The 23002-nt window shown below is 38.4% G+C and overlaps 1 protein-coding gene across 4 annotated transcripts in view; it reads right to left on the bottom strand.

Moving 5' to 3' along the window:
* Nucleotides 1-23002, bottom strand: part of DIAPH2 (diaphanous related formin 2) — an 823692-nt gene that overhangs the window by 167574 nt on the left and 633116 nt on the right. For all 4 annotated transcript variants that reach the window (XM_019756670.2, XM_074323226.1, XM_019756672.2 and 1 more), the window contains one exon: nt 22688-22823. In XM_019756670.2, the coding sequence (XP_019612229.1) occupies nt 22688-22823 (136 nt within the window). The remainder of the gene's footprint in view (nt 1-22687; nt 22824-23002) is intronic.

Here is a 23002-nt window from a genome sequence, read left to right as displayed (position 1 = left end):
AGTGACTCAGGCGGTTAGAGCTCTGTGCTCCTAACGCCGAAGGCTGCTGGTTCGATTCCCACATGGGCCAGTGGGGGCTCAACCACAAGGTTGCCAGTTCAACTCCTCGAGTCCTGCAAGGGATGGTGGGCTCCGTCCCCTGCAACTAATATTGAACACAGCACCTTGAGCTGAGCTGCCGCTGAGCTCCCGGATGGCTCAGTGGTTGGAGTGCGTCCTCTCAACCACAAGGTTGCCGGTTTGACTCCCACAAGGGATGGTGGGCTGTGCCCCCTGCAACTAGCAACGGCAACTGGACCTGGAGCTGAGCTGCGCCCTCCACAACTAAGACTGAAAAGACAACAATTTGAAGCTGAACGGCACCCTCCACAACTAAGACTGAAAGAACAACAACTTGACTTGGAAAAAAGGCCTGGAAGTACACACTGTTCCCCAATAAAGTCCTGTTCCCCTTCCCCAATAAAATCTTAAAAAAAAAAAAAAAAAGTGGAAGACTACACAATGCGGAGGCTACATCAATGAAAATATACATTTTAAAAGATTTTCTAAAATACCTAACTTGAAAGGCACAGTCCTTCTAACAGTCCTTATATTCTGTAACTCCAACCTCCATGTTCTAACTCTGTATGAGTCATCAATACAAGATTAAGACAAGCCAGTACGCGGCACATAGTTGGCGCGTCCTTTTGGCTATTATCTTCATGATGGAGATGTTGCCAGTTTTTCACTGAGGTCAATAATTTGTGCTTGTTTCCCTAAAGCTTAGGAATGCTTTTTCAAGATCTTCCAGAAGTCTGTCTCTTGCCCCCATTCCAGCATCGGAATGCAAGGCAGCTTATCTTGTCATTTTAATGAAACATCTTTGAGGGATGATTTCACTGGGGAGAGATTTAGAAATCAAAGCTTAAGTAGGACTTGTGAAAGTAAGTTATGCAGTACTGAGCAAAACACAATCTGTAGAACTCATTTTTTCCCTCAGCAAGCAATAATGAACGTCAAGCCTTTATAGATTAGTTAATATACTTAGAGATAGAAAATACATGTTTGTTTTTCCAAAACCTTGATACAGCTAGTACCTCACTGAGAACTGAATAAATACATTCACTCACTATAGTATTTTTCAGAGAAAAATTCAGCAATATTTGCAAAAAAGTCAAATGTACTTTTTCTATTGTAAGCACATGAAATAATGACAATTGCTTCAATATTACTTAGAATATCAATATATCTGCCACGTTTGCACTTTCTTATTAATTGTAATTTTATTTCTGTGTATTAGAATTTATCAGATAGAAAAACAAACCAACCAACTCAGTTCAACCAAACGTCTAATTACATTTTTCATGTTCTTTGTCATTTTAGTGAGTTTCTTGAAAGAGAACACCAGCATGACTTTTAATAATGTCAGAGAATGCATTTTTTCCTTTTTATAAAAGAAGAAAGAACATTTCACATTCAAAATTCAATATTTTTCTCCTAACATTTCCAATATGACACAAACATACGGTAAATAAAATTATTCTAATAAATAGTAGAGCCAGTGGACCAGTGAGGGAAACTGAGCATGCTGTGAATGTATTGAATACTAAAAAGCATCTGAAATATAAAATCATTGAACTTTTAAGAAAAACTGAATAATTCAATAGTTTTTCATTAAAAGAGAGAAACATGTGCAATAATAACGATTAACCAAGATTTGTCTACATATCGGAAAGGACCGACAAATGGACAAATTGTGATGACAGTTTTCAAGAGTTTTACATGGTGGAATACACTGGTTAGAAAAATCTGCTTTGTATTTTCTCATCAAGAATGCAATTAAGGTTAGGTTTGGAAATAAAACGCTTTGCCTAAAGGAAAGAAATAAGACACACTAAACAATTTCATTTTTTAAAAAAGAATAATGATTGCATTCAAGAACAATGGGACTTGTGAGGAATGCAAGTGCAGTTGGTATTTCCCTAGACATCCCTCACTATACAAGGATTATTGGTGCTATCACACTTTCTTCTCCTGGGACATGTAGAAATATACTGTCTAACCATTGCCTTACAGAGCTACACACAGGTATACCTTGAGGCGGGGAACTGGCCTGGATAATCTAGAGAGCCTCCTAATGTTTTATGAAAACCAAATCACAGAAAACAAATTTCAAAGGATTGCTATTACTCTAAGTGAACTCAGCATAACTGCAAACAGACCCAAAGACAATACTGCAGAATGAAATACTATAAGCCCTTCTACATTACTTACATAGAATGTGATGTAAACTATCTGTAGATATGATACATTAAGCCACTGGGGATTAAAAAAGACAAATAGGAATCTCTTCAGCAAAATGTGTGAGAAATTTGAAGCTGTTTGCCCAGAGTATGTAAAGTATTCATCAGAGAAAAATGTTCAAACCTACTTTAAGAAAGATGAGAACTATTTCTTAATATATCGGAAGAGGACTGAAGAAGATTGTTTCTTGACAGAAGTTCTCAAGGGACAAGCTACCTTTTTATATTTGCTACAGAGATCATGCTGGAATTGATGGGAAAAGACAGACATTTCGAAATAAATAAAAGAGATCACTTGCAGGAAGAGATTTTTTTTTTTAGAAGTGGATTCTTGTTAAAAGATTCTCACTTTTATTCAAGTTAAAACGTCCATTTTGTTCATGATCAAAGCAGTGTGCATTTTGCTTCTTTCATTAACTGCACCACCAAGTCAAAACACAGGGACTTCCTGGGCGTGCGACCTGTGCAGTCACACAGGGAGGGCCCGGCGCTCAGAAGTGCCCTGTACTTGGTTTACTGCTCTTGGTTTAATGCTGCCATCTTGAAATTAATAATCTTTGAACAAGAGGCCCACATTTTCATTTTACGGTGAGTCCTACAAATTATGTAGCCAATGCGGGAAAAATAAAACCCCTCTGTACCATAATCAAGTATCTTTGTCCATTTCTCAGAAGTTTCTTATTAATATTCAAAAAAGATTACAACGTCTTCAAAATGATGTAATAGTTACTACTCTTGACAATTTCTTAATGCTATTTTCTTTTCTTTAACATTCATAAAATCATACCAAAGAAGAATTTCCCAGTGGTTAAGTCACTTCCTTTAGAGGCCGCACTAACTTTTTCAATCCACTCAAGCGTGATTTAGTAAGATAATTTTCTCAGTGCTCCAATTATCATTGAAAAGAAATGTTTGGCTGTTGAAAATAAAATTGAAAGCAGAAAAAAATGAAATAGCTTTGGATTGTCTTTCCTCTAAGTTCCGATCCACGAGGGTATGCAGGGCAAAGACGTCAAACTAAAACAAATGGAAACTCAGACATGTTTATTTGCTATTTGAAGTCTACATAAGAACTTCCATCCAGAGTGAACAAAACGCCTTAAAGTACGTACAAATAAGGATAATTATAGAACAAGTATACTAATAATTAACAACTAATACAAGGTGAAATTGCTCTTCATTAGATGTGGTCCTAAACAGTTATTTAATTCATTATCCACCTCCTCCCCACAACCAAGGAATTCTATTTTAATATACTAGGGACAGCGCTACTTAAGAAATTTGACAACTCGTTTTACAAACTAAATACACACACACACACACAAGCACACACATGAACATACACACACAATGCAAATGATCGTTCCTTAGTAAATCAGTTGCTTGAGTTCATTGTGGGATGGTGCAGTAGGTTGCAGCAAAAGTCATTGCGGTTTTTGCAAATATTTTTAACCTTTTAAACTGCAATGACTTTACCAATGTAATAGTTTGAAAAACATGGCAATATCCATCCATCACAGCCAGCCTGGGCGACACAAAGTCTACTGAGTTCCCTGTAAAGCTCCAGTGCCAAGGATATTCTCCCACCTTCTTACTGAAAACTACTGGATTCTGACTGATCCTGCCACTAACAGTAGGTTCAAAAATTATAGGAATGCAAAGCTTGGGGGATAAGCCACTCACGTTCACATGTACAATAATCTGTCAGGACCAAATTTAAATAACTAAAAGCCAGTCTAAGCACTGGCAATGGGGAGTAGTATAGTAGAAAGAGCTGTGTGCTGAGGAAGGTACTACTGCGGCTCTACTATCCTGCACTAGACTAGCTGTGTGGATCCTTGAACCACTGCTGTCAGTGTTTCAGTTGTCCCACTTGTAAAATGACAAGATGGGTACAGTCACTGGACTCAGGGGATTTTTAACTTCAGTATGCATTATAATCCCCCAGAGAGCTTGTTAAAGAAACATATTGCTGCCCCCCTTTCTGCACCCTGGATTCCTGTTCAGGAGTTCTGGGGTAAGGCCAGAAAATGTGCACTGCTAACGAACGCCAGGTGGCGCTGAAGTTGCGGGTCCAGGCAGCACACTTGGAGAACCACCGCCCTGGGACAATGCCCAGAATCTGAAGGGCAAGAACGCGCCCCCACTGTGGGCGGGTCTCTGAGGCACCTGTCAGTGTCCCACAAAGGACAGCAGTGCTCACTCAAATGAAGACACTGGAGCTGAATGATGACACTGCATTAGGCTGTCATGAGCAATAGGAGCGGGGTGGGGGTGGGGGTGATCCAGGAGGAATTCGGGAAGTTGTAACCTAAAACTGAGACTAATAGGACTATGCAAAGCCTTAAATCAGTGCACTAAACCCTCATGGAACATTTTGACTTGTCGTAAACTGAGGGGGTGGGAATCACTTAAAGCAATAAGTCAGGACACAGGAGGAACACCTTTGGGGAGATGGAACTCTAGGAATGAACACTCCCCTGAGGTCTATATGAAGGCCAGAGGTCCCACGCCTTGGGAGTGGGGTGGGACAAGCCTTGGGTCTCTCTTGGCCCAGAAAGTTACTAAACAGGCTTTGGGTTTGCCATCTTCACCCAAAGGAAATTCTAAAACATGTATTTCTGGCAAAAAGAGTAAATCCAAATGGATGGTCTGAAATGCAACACCTGGGTAAGTGTCAATGAACACTAACTGTTTGGAAGCAATTATCATACTGTCTTGTTCTAAGGTGGATCCAGCAAGACTCGGATATCGATACTGTAAGCCTTTCTAACTACTTTAATAGAGGTTAAAATATGAGTTATGATAATCAATTGTTATTATGATACATAGACACCCATAAATAGTCATTTGTAGAAGTCTATGTAATAATATGTACGTGTGTATGTACGTACACACACATTATGTACAGAGGGGGCCAAAAAAAGTATACACATTTTAAGAAAGGAAAAAACTATTAAAATTGTAATACTCAACATATACCGATAACAAAGGATGAATACAAGTCACGTTTGACTTCTGCAATTACAAGAGGTGCTCAAAGTGGTTACCATCAGTGCCCAGACACTTCTGATTACAGCGAACTACTGCCTGAGCAATGTTGACCAAAGTGTCTACTTGTATACATATTTTTGGCACCCCCGCTATACTGTCACTTTTGCTATACTTAAAAGGCATCTTTGCTAATGAGTTCATCTAGTAAAACCATACAGCATTCAGTTTTGAACATACTGAAGTAAAGTTTTTGTTGATCTCACACATACTTCCATATCTACCAAAGCCCACAAAACACCTATGAATACATGTCGACACAGTCAAGAACTGAGGTCAAAGTTTGATACATTCTTTTTCATACCTCTTCCTAGATAAACACTTCTTTACTCTCAGAGAAAATAAAAACCATACTGATCAAGGCATTCTTGGGCTGCTCCTAGAAAATTAGTAATTAGCTATTACTGAATACCAAGAACATTCTGGCATGACAAAAACCTATACAGTAGGAAGGTCTATTATAACACATGGGGCATTACATTTACGAGTAGATTTTGAGTCAACTCAATGCTTCTTAGAAATGGAATGAAAGCAGAAGAGGCCCTCCGATAGTGTGTAATATAATTGTGAAAACAGAAAGTAGAGGAAAATGTAAGAAAACAAAGAGACTGCTTAATTCCTTTCAAATAGAAACTGAATTGCTGAGGCAGTTCACACCAGCTAATTTATATATCAGATTACTCACAAATCATGATGTTACCCACCAGGAACCAATGCATCAGGAAGAGTGTGACAGTGCCACAATCCCGAAGAAGGGGAGAGCGGTGGAGGAGAATGATAAAAAGGCATCATCAACTAAAACATCTAAATGGTTTTATGGATAAAAATCACATAAAAGCAGTACATGGGAATCAGAAACTAGTTTCTGAAACTGCCCGCAGGCCAAAAAAAGAGGCTTACAACAAAGGACTTACATGTTGTGAACTGAAACCTGGTATTTCTTAAATATCAGAGATTTAGAGATAGGCAGCTTCCACAAAAAGGTATGCCTCCCCTACCCTACTTGGCAGACAAGCAACTAGCTTCTTATTCCCCCCTCAAAACAAAACAAAAACCTGGCATCTGGGCTCATTTTCTGTTTAAAGAAAGCATTTTTTTCTGTAAGACATACTAGTGTCCTCCGAGTAACTGTTTACCATGGCGCCTCAAGAACACAAACCTGTGGTTTTACTTTGGCGTGTAAGCACAATCAGTTCTTAGTTACTTTGCCTTTGAAGAGCCACATCCTTCGGAAGTGTTCAATACTCAAGTCCAGGGTACACAGCATCTTTTCTGAAGTTTCTAATTGTCTATGATTCTAAAAGGAAGGACCAATGCATCTCCTCATAAAGGCGTTGACTTTGGGGTTTTAAAATGAGAGAGGGGACAAGGCAAGACAGGCCTGGAACTGCACTGCCAACGCCTCACACCACCTTTTCCACTCATGAGGAGAGAGGTGCCTTTCGGGGTTTTCATTTCAACTGTCATGGTTACTCCCGTGAAAATGGATATTTTTCAACATGGCCTGAGTCATAGGAGCTTCCATTGGATGACTTAAAAGGAAAGGCGTCTATACTGTGGGGGACGGAGTGTGGTTGCACCAAAAGCTCAAGGTAGCCATAGTCCATCATATAGCTCGATCTTCATTTCCCCTCAAAATCTGATCAGATTGCTGTTAGAACAAAGCCGCACTGACTCTGAGCAAAGGAAAAGAGATGCAAAGAACAAGGGAGCAAGGCCTAACAACCTAACAGATTCTGGTTATGCCAGATACAGCTCTGACTCAGAACCAGTTGCCTCAAACAAGGAAAGCATGTTTTAAAAACACTGGGCAAGACACAGGGGAAGCGGTTTCATACACCACACTGAAGTTTAGGAGAATGAGGTCGGTTAAGTGCTCTGTCCTGAGACACACACCTTTCATTTTCAATTGTCTTCAAATAAAAAGAGAAAAATCCCTTTTTCCAGTTGGATTGTTTAAATGCACCTACAGCTACTCCTGTCTAGCAAAGGCTGGGCAAGCTTTCCCTACTGATGCATTTCAAAAAAGGTTCAATTGGCAAAAGAAAGCAACTGCAAAGCGTTTTTGACAAAAGAGGACTAGAGGGAACACAATTTCCTTTTGCAGAATTACTGTTCAAGAAAATCAGAGGAGGTAGCAACTCAAACCAGGAATGCATACATATTGGCGAACTAGATAAGCAGGGTATCTGGAAAACTTCTTCACCTTGAGACACTCCGCTACATAAAATTAGTAGCTTAAAAATTGAGATGGGGGTTATGTTATAAAAATGAGAGACTAAACGCCAACAAAACAATCAATTATGACTTTCAGATCACAGCAAAGCTTAACCCAAGCATGCTGTGAGAATGCGGTTCTTCTACCACGGAATCACGTGGGTCAGGATACAACCCTCTGGGACCTTGTCCCACACTCAGTAGGGCTGTGCCTGCAGCTACTTAGACCTGTACTCATCCATCCTGCTTAGTGATGCTCCAAGCAATTCCTAGGCAGCCCTGTCCAGGCTCCGCAAATAGAAAAGGCTAAATCAAAGTCAAGAACTCTGAAATATCTCCTCTGATAAAAAGAGGTGTTGTGTTTTTTCCCCCCACAGTATGCACTTAAAGTAGATTCTGACACTGGTTCAAACAAAAGTATTATGCCATCCATAGTTAATTGCACATTTCAAAGGATTATTTTTTCCCCAAAAATGAATCATAGTAGCTCTTCTGAGCTATTAGGTTGGTGCGAAAGTAATTGCGGTTTAAAAAGTTAAAAATAATTGAAGAAACTGCAATTACTTTCACACCAACCTAATATTATGGAATAGCATATGAAACACATTGTTCATTTAGATGACAATCAGTATTCTAAATTTACGTTATAATGTTTTCCTAGCATCATTATAACAAAGGCATAACTGTTTTCTTAAACTAAGATACAATTTCTTTTTTCCATTTTATCCCACTAACTAGTCAAAATACTGTTAGAGTTACAGAGTGTTCATCTGTGAAGGGAGCAACTGAGGACTGACCAGACAGAAAAAAGAAAACGAGAAGTTTTCATATAAAAAATATGACGAAATAAAACTGTTATATGCTACACACGGTCCTGTGTGAGTTGATACACACACAGACATCCATATGCAGCAAGTTCATGATTCCTTACAGAAGAGATACATACACACAAAGAGGGAGAAAGGCTGACGGGAACCTTGTAAGTAGGTTAACGGTGCTGCGTTATCAGACAACAATACTGTGATCAGGCTGTGTCACCCCTGTTCAGCACTCTGTGGGCACTCAATAAATACTTGTAGAATTAAATTAAAAATCACTGAAAGGTTTTCATCCATAATAATCCTTTTGCACATTTAGTGTAAAGATAGATTTTTGTCCTGATTCTGAAGCAGCCCAGGGGCTCAGGCATTCCATGTGGGTGGAACAAACATAATTTTCAAAAAAAAAAAAATAAAAGTCATTACAGACTCAGTTGGGTTCACTGCAGTGTGTTGGTTCTATGAATCTGTTAGGTGTAATTACTGACATGAATCTAAACACATTTGACTGAGAACAGAGCCAAATTAATTGCAATGATGGTATATAACAGCTGTTATTCATTTGACACTTTTCTCGATTAAGAATGAGAATATTAAAATATGGAACCAAATCCTGTTTCTAATAAATGATTAGGCCACCTACAATGTTTTTTGGCCATTTCTTATGCAGCCAATTGGAGTGTTTTCAATCCCACCTGCTCCAATATTTTCACGGTTTTCTGTCGAATAAAGTCACATAAGGGGTGCATGGCAACCAGCACATACTGTAGAGAAAAAACAAATCTGCAACTGCCGGCGCCACTTATCTCCCACATAAGAACTGATGAAGTCTTATTCAATGCTCAACATGCTGAAGACAGCTCTTACACTTTCTGAAAATCTGAGTTTCGGCATTTAGAATGTAAGAACTCTTAATGAGATCAGAAGTATATTACCTATCTTGTCTCACATATTTATTTTTGTCTCCTATTTCAAAGAATATTTTTAGCAGATGTAGACATTTGTTTCACTGCTAACGCAGACAGAATGAGAGTTTAGCACTTGTTTCCAGTGAACTGATGCCAGAAATTTAATGATTTTAGTATGAGGTCAGAAAAAATTTATTAGTGATAACTGGCTCGAATACGCAACAGGAAAAAGTAACTAGACCCCTCAGTTCATGTAGATGGTATTCGGGAATTAGTACAGATGAAGCCCACTCTCCGACACTTGTGTGCAACAATAACCGATGCTCTGAATAAGGGCCCAGAGACAATAACAAAGTCCTGATGTTCTACCAGTGATTTATACGTTGTGTGTTGGCTATCTGCACAAAATTATATGTAAGCACTACATGCTGCACATTTTCACCTGTATAACAAATAAAGCCAAAAATACGGGGAGGGAAGTGGGGAAGTTGGGAAGGTGAGTAGAGGGTTGTGGACTGGTAGAGTTCAGAAAGATTGCTAATGATACAGACTGATGCATACATGTCTGTCTACATAATTACAAAATCAAATTAATCAAAACATCTCTTCCCCAGGCATTCTAGTCAACCAAGATTGTACTGTAGTGATTATTGCCATCAATAGTTTTCCTTGGTATGTTCCCGGAAATTATTATTATTATTATTATTATTATTAATGGCACATCAACATCTAACACTTATTAAGTACTAACCATGTGTCAGGCAAGTGCTGAGATTTGCGTGGATTCTCTAATTGAATTCTTATGAAAATCACAGGAGGGAGACACCATTCTTTCCCATTTCACAGGCAAGGAAGCTGAGGACCACAGAGGTTAGGTGAATTGCCCAAAGTTACATCATTTAGGACACCGAGTCAGGATTTGAATTCAGGTTTGTCTGACTCCAAAGGAAAAGAGGGTGAACTCATTTCAATCACAGGCCAACCCAATGAAAAATCTGAGATGACATGTCACCAAGGGCCAGCAGAATCACCCAGCAGGGTGTGACTTATGGCTGGATGGTTGCTACTGGGGGAGCTCCTCTTGCACCTCAGTGCCTTAACCCAGTACTTGAACTTGGAAATTCAAGAAATGTTTATTGAATGAACGGCAGCATGGACCTAAGAATGCTTCATTAAAATAACAAAGTCCCAAATTTTTACTAAATACCTTAGTTTGCTAAAGCCCTAAAGACCTGGGGAAGTCTTTATTGTACTGAACAATTTATTTGAGGAAAAGCCCCATAACCTCCTCTAAAAAACCAAACCTAGAGAACAAAGAGAAAAAGTCCTGACTGAATAAACACAGGTTTCTTGAAATGTTTGCTAATATAGGGAAGGCACAAGGCCATTTAAACAGAGTATCAACCAGATATTCTTTTTTTTCTTCATAGATAAGGGTATATTAGCTCAATGATTCTTTTCTAGGTCCATGAAGTATACACACTTGTTTAGCTTTGCAATAGCATCTGTGGGCTGCTCATTAACATTTGTAAAATATGCAGAATGATGGTATTGTATTGTCTAAGTAATTTATATCATCAGGGGTCCTTTAGTATTACTGGGATCAATTCCATTACTAATGGGTATTCTAATCTATAATTTTGGTTACTGTACTTTAATGTCTGGGGTATGACATTAAGAAGCAAGGTTTTGACCTATTCAGATCCAAATAATGTAATGTGAAAAAACTCGTTTTCCTACAAGATGTAATTATTTTAAAACTTGGAAAAAACACACAAAAAAGCAAAATTGCTATCCACCAGTAAGGACAGAATTTAAATGTTTATAAGTTTATTGGTTAAAATTTGCTAACTCACTCTCAGAATACTGATTTATCATCAGCTCTAAGGTAGCTCATTCTTTATCATCATACTATTAGGTTGGTGCAAAAGTAATTGCAGTTTAAAAGGTTAAAAAGAAAAAAATTGCAAAAACCGCAATTACTTTTGCACCAACCTAATAGAAGTAAATACGCAATTCTAATTTAATATAATCTTATATGAGGAGCAAAACTGCTCCTGATTAAACAATATTTGCATACAAAACACACTTGGAGCTGCCAATTTCAAAACACCCCTTTATTTAATGCATTTCTTTTTTTTTTTGCTTCTCCCAAGTCCTTGAAATTGAAATGCTGACTTCCATAAACATAAAGAGATTTATTTACAAATATTATAAATATTTGGAAGGCTTACTTACTCTACCTACAGAATTAATTAATTTATTTTTAGTGGTCCCTAAGTTAATTATAATCTATACTAATGTAATCAAAGGTTGGAGAACATAGATTATACTAAGTACTTTGCATAGTTTATATACTATTACACATCTTAGAGCACATTTATTGATTTGGCATCTTTCTTGCTGCATTTAAAATAGCTTTCTCAATTTTACATTTAAATAGTGTATTACTGTGCATACTCTAATTATAATTATTTGGGAAATGGTGCAATAAATGATGGTTGAATGAATGAAATAACCTAATATGTCAAAAAACATCAATGCGTAATTATACACTGGAAAAATGTGCTTTTCTTTAAAAAAAAAAAAAAAAAAAGTCTTGGCCATTAGTGAATCCATTGCTTGCAACTCCCACTGCATTTTTCTCCATCACTTTCATGAAATTTTCTCTTCCTGTTACTACCTTCTTAAACTGCCTCAGGTTTAAATTCCTTCGAGCGGAGAATCAGGTATGAGCTAATTCTTCTTTTTTATTTTCACCTTTCACTGTTCTTTTCCAGCTACATCCACCTCGTAGTCACCTCTCCCTTCTTGTGCTTCTGGCTCACTACCTCCGTAATCCCTGAACAAATTCCTACGATCACCTTGGCTCTCCTACTTCATTGCGTCACAATTCCCCTGTCTGACTTGGAAGGCTCTTCACATTTTTCCAACAGTCTTCCCACCTTTCCAACACTTTATCATTTCAAACCCTTCCCTGCCAATGACAACAAGGTCAGTAACAACGTCAGAAAATAGTTACTAAATATTGAACTATTTACCAGAGACCAAAGACATCAATATATAATTGACAGACTAGAGTATAACAGCAGTCTGTGAGGGCTAACTCATTTAGCCCTCACAATAACAAGGAAGGTACTATTATTCCATTTTACAGATGAGGACATTGAGGACAGAGAGATGAAATGCCTTGTCCGAGATTACATGGCTAGTTGGTTGTGAATCTGAGACTTGAACTTAGGGCCTAGCCTTTTAATCATTTTGATGTACTTTCCTGGGGGTCATTAAACATGAGGCCTGCTGCCTTACGGATTGACCTACACTGATGATGATATTATTCCTTTTTACTTGACGAGTGTTGCCTCTGCTTAGCCAAATAGTACCCATCCTTCAGTGTCTAGTTCTTCTGATAGGCCCAGAGACTCTACTTAGCCTTCTCCATGAAATCTTACATCATTTTACCAGACTTCATTGATTTCCCATTTTAGATAGTTCTAAATAATCTGTATTAGATACCAGTACACAGTTTACTGTTTGCTGGTTCAGCTTATTTCAGCTGAAGGATAGCCAAATATGTCATCCCAAAATATGCCACTTTGGCATAAGGATTATTTTGAGCTGAAGGCAATTAGAAGAAGATACAAGAAAAGCTCACTGCTCTCTCACTATTTACCTAAGGGCAGGATATATATTTGTAAAGATGTCCCTCTTCTTCTCTTTACCAGGCAGGACAAAAGTCAATCACCACAAACAATTCAAAATAGACCCTGATCAGCCCAGTAACAGCCCCAGAGGAACCTACACAGCAAACAGTACTAACTAGACCTTACCTTCCATTAGTTTCTCCACAGATTTACCTTCCCACAATTTGCCTCCCTAGAAATTCAAAATCCTTTTCTTTCGTCTTACCTAAAAATTTCTACATATGTATTTTTTATGAGGCTATATAATAAGCCCAAGTTCTAACCACCCCTTTGAGTTACTAATCACTGAGTGCTCCCACATGTATGTGTGACGCATGCATTACATAAACTTGTCATTCTCTGGTTAATCTGTCTTTTGTCAGCCTGATTTACAGGGTTCCAGTCAATAAATCTAAAACGGGTAGCTGGAAAACAACTTTCTGCCCCTATACATCTCTCTGACAAAACCGTAAACCACGTAAGGGTAGGAACTATGTCTCGAACTTTTCCCACATTCTTCAATGAGCACAAAACGACCTATCGTCAGTAGCTACAAGTATATTTCAGGCCCTGTGCTATATATACTCTACTTAACTATCTCACTTAATCTTTTTTATTAAACTACTTTGTTATGTTCAAATAAGTTTTAATTTTTTGAATACAGTTGACATACAATATTACATTAGTTTCAAGTATGCAACACAGTGATAAAGATTTATATAACCTATGGAGTGATCACCCTGATAAATACAGTACCCATCTGACACCACACTAAAGTACAGTATTATTAAATATATTTCTTATGTTATAATGTTATGACATTCCGATGACTATTTTGAAACTTACCAGTTTGTACTTCTTAATTCCTTCCCCGTTTTCACGTGCCTCCCCAGCACCCCTCCCATCTGGCAACCCTCAAAAGAGTCTCTGTATCTATGAGTTTGTTTCAGTTTTGTTTCTTTATTTTCTTCTTTAGATTCCACATATAAAGGAAGTCATATGGTATATATCTTTTTCTATCTGACTTATTTCACTTAGTATAATCCCCTCTAGGTCCATTCATGATGTAGCAGATGGTGAGATTTCATTTTTTCTTATGGCCGAGTAATATTCCATTGTATATATGTACCACCTCTTTATTCATTCATCCACTGATGGACACCCAAGTTACCTACATATTGGCTATTATAAATAATACTGCAATAAACATATGGATGCACATGTCCCTTCGAAGTAGTGTTTTGGGTTTCTTCAGATAAATACCCAGAAGTGGAATTACTGGGTCCTTCTTAATCTCTAATTATAGCCTTTGTTTTAAGGTCTACTTTGTCTGGTATATGGATTGGTACCTCAGGTTTTTTGTTTGTTTCCATTTTCACGGAATATCTTTTTCCATCCCTTTACTTTTAGTCTGTGTGTTTTTCGATCTGAAGTGAGTCTCTTGTAGGCAGCATATGTGTGGTCTTGTTTTCTTATCCATTCAGCTATCTTATGTCTTTTGATTGGAGCATTTAATCCATTTACATTTAAAGTAATTGTTGATAGATGTGTAGTTATTGCCATTTTATTATTTATACTATTATTATTACTATTTTCTTCTTCTTCTCCTTAAAGAAGTTCCTTTAACTGGTTCATTGGCAATGAATTCCTTTAGCTTTTTCTTGTCTGGGAAGCTCTTTCTCTGTCCTTCAATTCTAAATGACAGCTTTGCTGGGTAGAGTAATCTTGGTTGTAGCTCCTTACTTTTCATCATTTGGAATATTTTGTGCCAATTCCTTCTGGCCTGCAAAGTTTCTGTTGAGAAATCAACTGACAGTCTTCTGGGAGTTCCCTTGTAGGTTACTAACTGCTTTTCTCTTGCTGCTTTTAAGATTCTTTGTTTGGGTTTGACCTTTGACATTTTAATTATGATGTGTCTTGGTGTGGGTCTCTTTGGGTTCATCTTGTTTGGGATTCTTTGTGCTTCCTGGGCTTGTATGTGTATTTTTTTCACCAAGTTAGGGAAGATTTCTGTCATTATTTTTTCAAATAGGTTTTCAATTCGTTGTTCTCTCTCTTCTCCTTCTGGTACCTCTATAATGCGAATGTTGGTACACTTGATGCCATCCCAGAGGCCCCTTAAACTATACTCATTGTTTTGGATTCTGTTTTCTTTTTGCTGTTCTGATTGGGTGTTTTCTGCTACCTTATCTTCCACATCAGATTCGATCCTCTGCTTCATCTGATCTACTGTTGATTCCCTCTAATGTATTATTTCAGTTATTGTAGTTTTCATGTCTGACTGGTTCTTTTTTACATTTTCTATCTCCATTTTTACGTTTCTTATCTCTTTGTTGATGTTCTCACTGTGATCACTGAGCATTGTTTTAACCAGTGTTTGGAACTCTGCATCGGGTAGGTTGCTTGTCTTCATTTTGTTTAGTTCTTTTTCTGAAGCTTTGTTCTGTTCTTGTATTTAGGACAAGTTTCTTCGTCTCTCCATTTTGGCTGCCTCCTTATGCTTGTTTCCATGTATTAGGTAGGGCTGCTATGCTTCCCAGTCTTAGAAGAGTGGCCTTATCTAGTGGTGTCCTGTGGGGCTCAGTGGCACACTCGACCTGGTCACCTGAGCTGGGTGCTCCTGTTGGAGTTAAGCCTTCATTGCTGTTTCCATGTCCATGAGAGGGCTGATTGATTGTGAAGACTGATTAAGACAAAAGTGGAGGAGCTGTTGTGCAGTGTCTGACCCTTCGGAGCAGGATTTGCTTTAGAAGGGCTCTTGTGCCTACCCAGTCTGCCCTTTGGGAGTGTTGTCTGAGGAGGCAGCTGGGTGGTGCTCTAGCTGGGTCCAAAGCTGGTCACTGGGCATGCCAGGCCTGGGGCCTTCTGGGTTGGCACCCATCACAGGCCAATTCAGCCACAGCTTGTGCCCTGCCCAGGGCCACCTGGAATGAGCCACATAGGAATCTGCAAGATTCCTACTTAGCAAGAGGTATGGGATGCGCTGAGGCTAGATGCTGCTTGTTTGGGGTTTGTGAACCTCTCAGAGATTTTAGGAAATTCTGCAGCATTAACCAAGATAGACTGTTTCGATGGAAAAACCACTGAGAGTGGCTTGGGTGGCACTGAAAGTTGGGTAGGCAGGGTCTAAGGGAATTAGCACGGCAGGGCAAAGAACAGTGTTAGCCAGGTTGATGAAGACTCAGATATGTCACCCACCTGTGTCTGCATGCCTGGAGGGGGGAGGGCTCAACAAAGAACAATGGCTTCTGCTAGCACTTCTGTCTGGAAGAAAGCTTCCCTCACCCTGCAGCCAGATAATTCAGGTCCTGCCCCAGCACTGGAGCTTAGAGTGAGTGAGTCCCTCAGTGAGTAAGTCCGTGCATGGGCCCTTTAAGAGGAGCAACTGGGATTGCAGCCACCTTCCATCTCACTCAGCCAAAATCTCTGCTGGTTTTCACAGCCAGAAGTTATGGGGACTTCTCTCCCTGGCACTGGAACTCTGGGCTGGGGAGGGGCTGGGACCTCTCACTCCTCCATGGAGAACTCCTCGGCTGAAACTTCCCTCCCAATTTTTTAATCACCACACTCAGATGTGGTACCTGCCCCATTCCACGTCTCTGCCACATGTACCAGTCTCAAGGTGGCATCTTCTGTATGTCCATAGTTGTAGGGCTTCGGTTCCGCTAGACTTCAGGTGATTCTAAATGATGCTTGTTCTGCCGTTTAGTTATAATGTTAACACGTTGCGTACGGATCATGAGAATCTTCATGAGGGATTTAAATCCCGCCGTACGCAACGTGTTAATGTGGTCGTTAGAGGATGCGAGCACAGCATTTACTTTCCCCGCCATCCTTACCGGAAATTCCACATCTTACTTTATCTTCACTAAAACTATATTATATGAGGTAAATGTCATTATCCTATATCACACATGCGGTAACTCACAAAGGGATTAAGGAACAGAACAAACACAAAGGTCGTAAGTGGCAGAGGTAGGACTGATCTCTATTTTATTTTTGACATATAGGCTTTAATAACTTTTTACACATACCACTTAATGTTTACAAAATTACTGTCTCTTTAATATACAGCCATGCCTTTTATTCATTTATTTTTTGAAAAATTTTTATTGGGGAATATTGGGGATCAGTGTGTTTCTCCAGGGCCCATCAGCTCCAAGTTGTTGTCCTTCAATCTAGTTGTAGAGGGCACAGCTCAGCTCCAAGTCCAGTCGCCTGTTTTCAATCTTAGTTGCAGGGGGCGCAGCCCACCATTCCATGTGGGAATTGAACCGGCAACCTTGTTGTTGAGAGCTCACACTTTAACCAACTGAGCCATCCAGCCGCCACTCTGGCAGCTCAGCGGCAGCTGGTTGTCTTCAGTCTAGTTGTGGAGGGTGCAGCTCACTGGCCCATGAGGGAATCGAACTGGCAACCCTGTTGTTCAGAGCTCGCGCTCTAACCAACTGAGCCATCCAGCCGCCCCAGTCATGCCTTTTATGTCTTATATAATTAAAAAATGCTATTTCTTAATTAGTGGCTGGATGGCTCAGTTGGTTAGAGTGTGAGCTCTTAATAACAAGGTTGCCGGTTAGATTCTCACATGGGATGATGGGCTGCATCCCCTGCAACTAGATTGAAGAATGGCAACTGGACTTGGAGCTGAGCTGCACCCCCCACTCCCCCCGACAACTAGACTGAAGGACAATGACTTGACTTGGAGCTGATGGGTCCGGGAAAACACACTGTTCCCCAACATTTCCCAATGAAAATTTTACAAACATAAAAAATGCTATTTCTTATCCTTGCCTTTGCCTTCTGATCCCCAATTCTCTCAAAATGGAGCCTTGAATATGGTATTTTTTATGGAATTAACTTGAAAGATATAATTCTCTGGCTGCTTGGTTTTCATGATATCTTTACTTAATTCTGAGCTCGGTGATCACATGTAGATTACAACAATAATCTTTTGTGTTTTCTTTATTTTATGAATGAATAATTACATTGTAAAATATTTTTCCATGATGAATGTTTACAATGCTGCATGCCAGATAAATATGATTTACTGTTGTTACTTACTAGCTATATGGGATCACAGCGGATATTTTTAAAGTGGGAGGGGTTTGCAATTTTGCTAAGTTGATCTGAAGCAGGCACTTGACAGAAAGAGTACATTTGTTTTTCAAGTTGTTTGTAATTTTCAAGTGTTTTTCTTTACCCAAGGGACTCTTTACTTGAGTACCTTTGTTAAAGGTAAGATCCTCTGGTTCCAATAGTGTGTATCTCTAGTCACATGTGCGTGAAATACTTCTACACTCTATACAATATGTATCTCACAATGGCAGTCAAATATTCTACATCATCTCTCTTTCAGTGGAAAGGCAGATTACAATGTTCTTTTAGTGGAAAGTGGAATGCACTGTTCTAATTGGAGACATTTAAAGTTCTCTAAATTACTTTCTTACTGTAGCTATTCTCCCATCTCCCATGGGTTCACATTTTCGGTAGCTTTACCATGCTTCCTCCCTGGCTTCTCAGAATGTCTGGAATTAACTTCCAGCTAGTGAACAACAGCATCTTCTGTGAGACACTGAGCTACTCACTGACAGTGAGTTCCATCTTGATACTCAACACTGTTCTTATTCTTTCTGTTCACCTTAATTAAGACTACACGCTTCCAGTGGAAGGCTGTCTTTTTGAAACACATTTATAAGGACTAACAAACTTATACTCTAAGTTTAAAATAATATTGCGATAAATAATAAGTATTTACAACATATGGGCCACAAATCAAAAACCTCGTGGTGAAGTCTGCCATTTGATTGATCTGTAGAGATATGGTAACAACACACAAAGATAAATCCTACTTTTAAAGCGTGTCTTTCATGTTCAGATCACTCAGCTAAGCATTTGCATAACAACGTATTTGGATCTTTAGCCTATGTCTTCAACGGTATTTGAAGAGGTAATTAACGAAATCTTGGCAAATAAAAATGTATACTATAGACATAATCAAAGTGGGTCAAAATAATTCCTTTATTTTTTTTTTCCTTATAGGTATATTTTTAGAAAACTGGCCAAAGGTTGCTAAATACTCAACCGGGGAGTGGTGTGGTAAGGGAGCAAGACTATATCTTGGCGCAAAACTGGATAGACTCCATCTTAGCTGCTTGCTCTTTTCACCATCAACACCAGAGATTCTCAAAGCGTGATCTGGGGACTCACAGGGCTTCTGAGATCATTTCAGATCTGCAAGGTCAAAACTATCTTCATAATTATACTGACACCTTTTTGAATTTTTCTCTTTCATTCTTTCATGAGTATACAGTGTTTTCCAGAAGCTACATGGTGAATGATATTGCATTAGATTGAATCTAGAAGCAGGTATGAGAATCAAGCTATCTTTTACCAAGCCAGACTTTGAAGAGATTTATAACACTATTTTTTTCTGGTTTTGAAAGCTAAAGCTACTTTTCATAAATTAAAAAAAAATGTTATTTAACATATAATAGGTTTAGTGTTGTCATTTTAATAGAATAATTTTATTCATTATGTCTTTCTCTTTTAATGCTAATATGATAAATGCCAATATATAACCCCAATAAACAAAATGTATTTGGGGTCAATAATTTTTAAGAGTTGGAAATGGGCTCTGAGATGAGATACTTTCAGAATCTCTGATTTATACTTTACCCTGGAAATCGCATTCAATCCCATAAGTTATGGGTTGAATTGTCTAATGAATGAAGGTGACATCATAGTGGAGTAGGTTGGGTCCCCAATCCAATATGACTGATATACTTATGAGAAGTACACCATGTGAAGGGACAGACAAGCACGCAGGGAGAATGCCATGTGAAGACTGAAGTTAGGCTGTCACAAGCCAAGGTACTACCAGAAACTAAGAGAGAAGCCTAGCGCAGTTCCTTCCCTAGCACATTCAGAAAGAGCATGACCCTACCTACACCTCGATTTCAGATTTCTGTCTTCCAGAACTGAGACAGTAAGTTTCTGTTGTTCTAAGCCACCCAGTTTGTAGTACTTTGTTACAGAAACCCTAGCAAACTAATACACCCTAACTTTAATCGTCAAAAACTAATGATTGCCAAGTCTGTCTGTCTAGTTCAAACCTCTTTTCTGAGTTTCATTCACATACATACAATGACTTCTTAGACATTTCCCACGTTTACAACGTACCTGAAAATGAAACTTGTTCAAAATGACACTAATCATTGTAACCCGCCTGATGAAATGTTCTATTCCTGAATTTTTTTCTTTACAAAGGGTACTACTTTTTTTAATGCCTCCTTTTCTCAATTTCCACATCTAATTCATCATCTCCTTTCAATATCCCTCTGGTGATGGTCAATTTCATGTGTCCACTTGGCTGGGCCATGGTGTCCAAATATTTGCTTAAACATTATTCTAGATGTTTCTGTGAGGGTGTTTTTGTATGAGATTAACATTCTAACCAGTGGAATCTGAGTGAAGAGGATTGCCCTCCACAATGTGGGTGAGCCTCATCCAATCAGTTGAAGGTCTGAATAGATCAAAAGACTGACCTTCTCCAAGCGAGAGAGAATTCGGCCAGCAGATGGTATTCAGACCTTAAATGCAACGTTGGCTGTTCCTGAGTTTTCAGCCTGCCATCCTACCTTGCAGATTTTGGATGTGTCATCTTCCATCAGCACGTGAGCCAACCCCTTAAAATCTATCTCTACATGTACACATTCTAAAGAACTCTAATACACCTCTTATTTGTGACTTCTTTAAACCTTACCACCACGGCATTAGTTCTGGCCACCACCATCTCTTGTCAGGACTATGCTAATAGCCTCATAACCTCTGTTGTCTCTGATCTTTCCCTTTCCAATCCATTCTCTACGCTTCTGTCTAAATGATTGAAGAAACTTATCCAAGCATATCACTTTACAGTTTATAAACATACGTAGGCTTTCCAGAGCTTTCAGAGTAAGACCCTTAGCATAGCCAATAGAATGCACAATCTGTCCACTACCTCCTCTAGCCTCTTCTGTGACTACTCCTCCATGCACATAAGGGAGCTAACTTGCAGGGCTATTCTGCGGACTCCATCATTTTTTAAGCAAGGATTTCCTATAAATACCCACTGCCAGGCTGAGCTCTAATGTTTTTCCTAACTGAGTGATCTTCGGTCAGGACCAGTTCTTTTGATTCCACTTATGACGTCTGTTTGCTAAATTATGTTGATACTACTCTATTTTACCACGGCTGTTTATTATTTTTTTTAAATTCTTATATTTATTTCCTGGGTAGAAAAGAAACTATAGACAATTCCTGAAGATTTTTATATATTTTAAAGTTATGAAGGATAAGCTTAATGGGTATAAATATAATTTCAGAAGATTAGCCATTCAGAGAAATCTCTGCAGAATAATTGATACTGATTAATAATTATAATTAAAAGTACATAATAATAAATAATTGGGTCACAGACTGCCTAGATTCAGATCTTGTTTCTACCTCTTACTATCTCTGTGAACTTCAGCAAGTCACTTAACTTCTCTGTGACTCAGTTACCTCCTCTTAAAATGAGATAGTAGCACTTTCCTAATAGGATTTTATGAGGCTTAAGTATGTTCATATATGTAAATCTTCCAGTACAGTTCCTAGGACATACTAAGTGCTACATGTTTTTTTTCTTACTGTTATCATTTGACAGTGCATTTATAAGTGCCAAGGTTCCATAGCCAGACTACTTGGATTCGAATCTTGGTGCTAATACTTTCTATTTGTGTGATCTTGGGCAAGTTCCTTAATTTCTATGAGCCACAGTTTCCTCAACTGTAAAATAAGATAATAATAATAATATCTACCTCACAGAGGTGTTATGAAGATTAATTGACTTAAAACATGTGAAATCGTCTTAGAACAGTGCATAGAACATGGTCAACAATATAGAACGCTTGCAATTTTCACCATCATTATATTTAGAAATAGGTGATCCATATTAATCATATTATCTTGTATCTTGTTCAGATTTTGTTTTGTTTTAAAATTCTCTAACCCTCAGTGGCAAAGGCTTTGCTTTTTCATTCTTAAATTTTCAGAATGCAGCTTCCTGGTGTCAATCACTTTTTTTATTTACCCTCACTTCTTTAAAAACAACAAGAACAAACAAAAAGCCTACCTTTAATATGCACTCATTCCTGCTAACAAAGAAAACTACTAGTACTTTATACTATGGGACATATGAGAACCTTGTTCTTAGGCTCACAGCTGAACAAGATGCCTCTCCCTATTTTTTCAATTTATAAGAGTGCTTTCAATATCCATTATGACTTGAAATGTTCAAGCCCCCACACAAGAGTGTTAACTGTTATTGCTCTGTCAACAGACAGTGTCAACAAAAAGAAATCAGAGCTATAAGGCTCGTCGCCCCATACCAGTTTTTCTCTTTTCATCTCACCCTCTTCTTCCCTCACCACTGCCTCATCCAGAACATAATGTAATTTGGTAAAACAATGAAGAAACACAGACTGTTTCGACAAACATATTACCTTGCATTGGTTACCAAAAATCCTGAGTGCTCAGTGAAAGGTGACAAGAAATACAGATAATAGCATGAGAGAAATTTGACACAAGTAACTAATAATATTGTGAATTTTCTACCAAGAACACAATTATTTACTTTATGGTCCAAAATTAAGTAAGTGCAATTATTTTGCACTTTATAGATCTTTTAACAAATTGGAAGCACTTCATACCTTTGTTTATATCAATGAGTTGTTTCTTTTTCTTCTGGCGTTCTAACTTTTCTTGTTCAGCTTTCTCTTTTGCAAGCTTTGCCCTCTTAGTCTTCTCTTCCATTTCTCGTCTCTTGTTGTTTTCTTTCACTGCTTCCTGTACATATAAACAAAGAGAAATAAAAATCTTTCCATTACTTATATATTAGAGAAGATGTTCAATTTTAAAATTATACATACACACATGTGTGGGCTCTCAGAGATGGAAAAGTATAGTAGCTTCAAGGTGCATGCATATACTTTTGAGAGAAACCAAAATTCTAAGACATTGTAAAG

This window comes from Rhinolophus sinicus, chromosome X (genome assembly GCF_036562045.2).
Source record: "Rhinolophus sinicus isolate RSC01 chromosome X, ASM3656204v1, whole genome shotgun sequence".
Taxonomy (NCBI): domain Eukaryota; kingdom Metazoa; phylum Chordata; class Mammalia; order Chiroptera; family Rhinolophidae; genus Rhinolophus; species Rhinolophus sinicus.
Note: the sequence above shows the minus strand (reverse complement) of the source record. Positions and strands in the feature narration are given on the sequence as shown.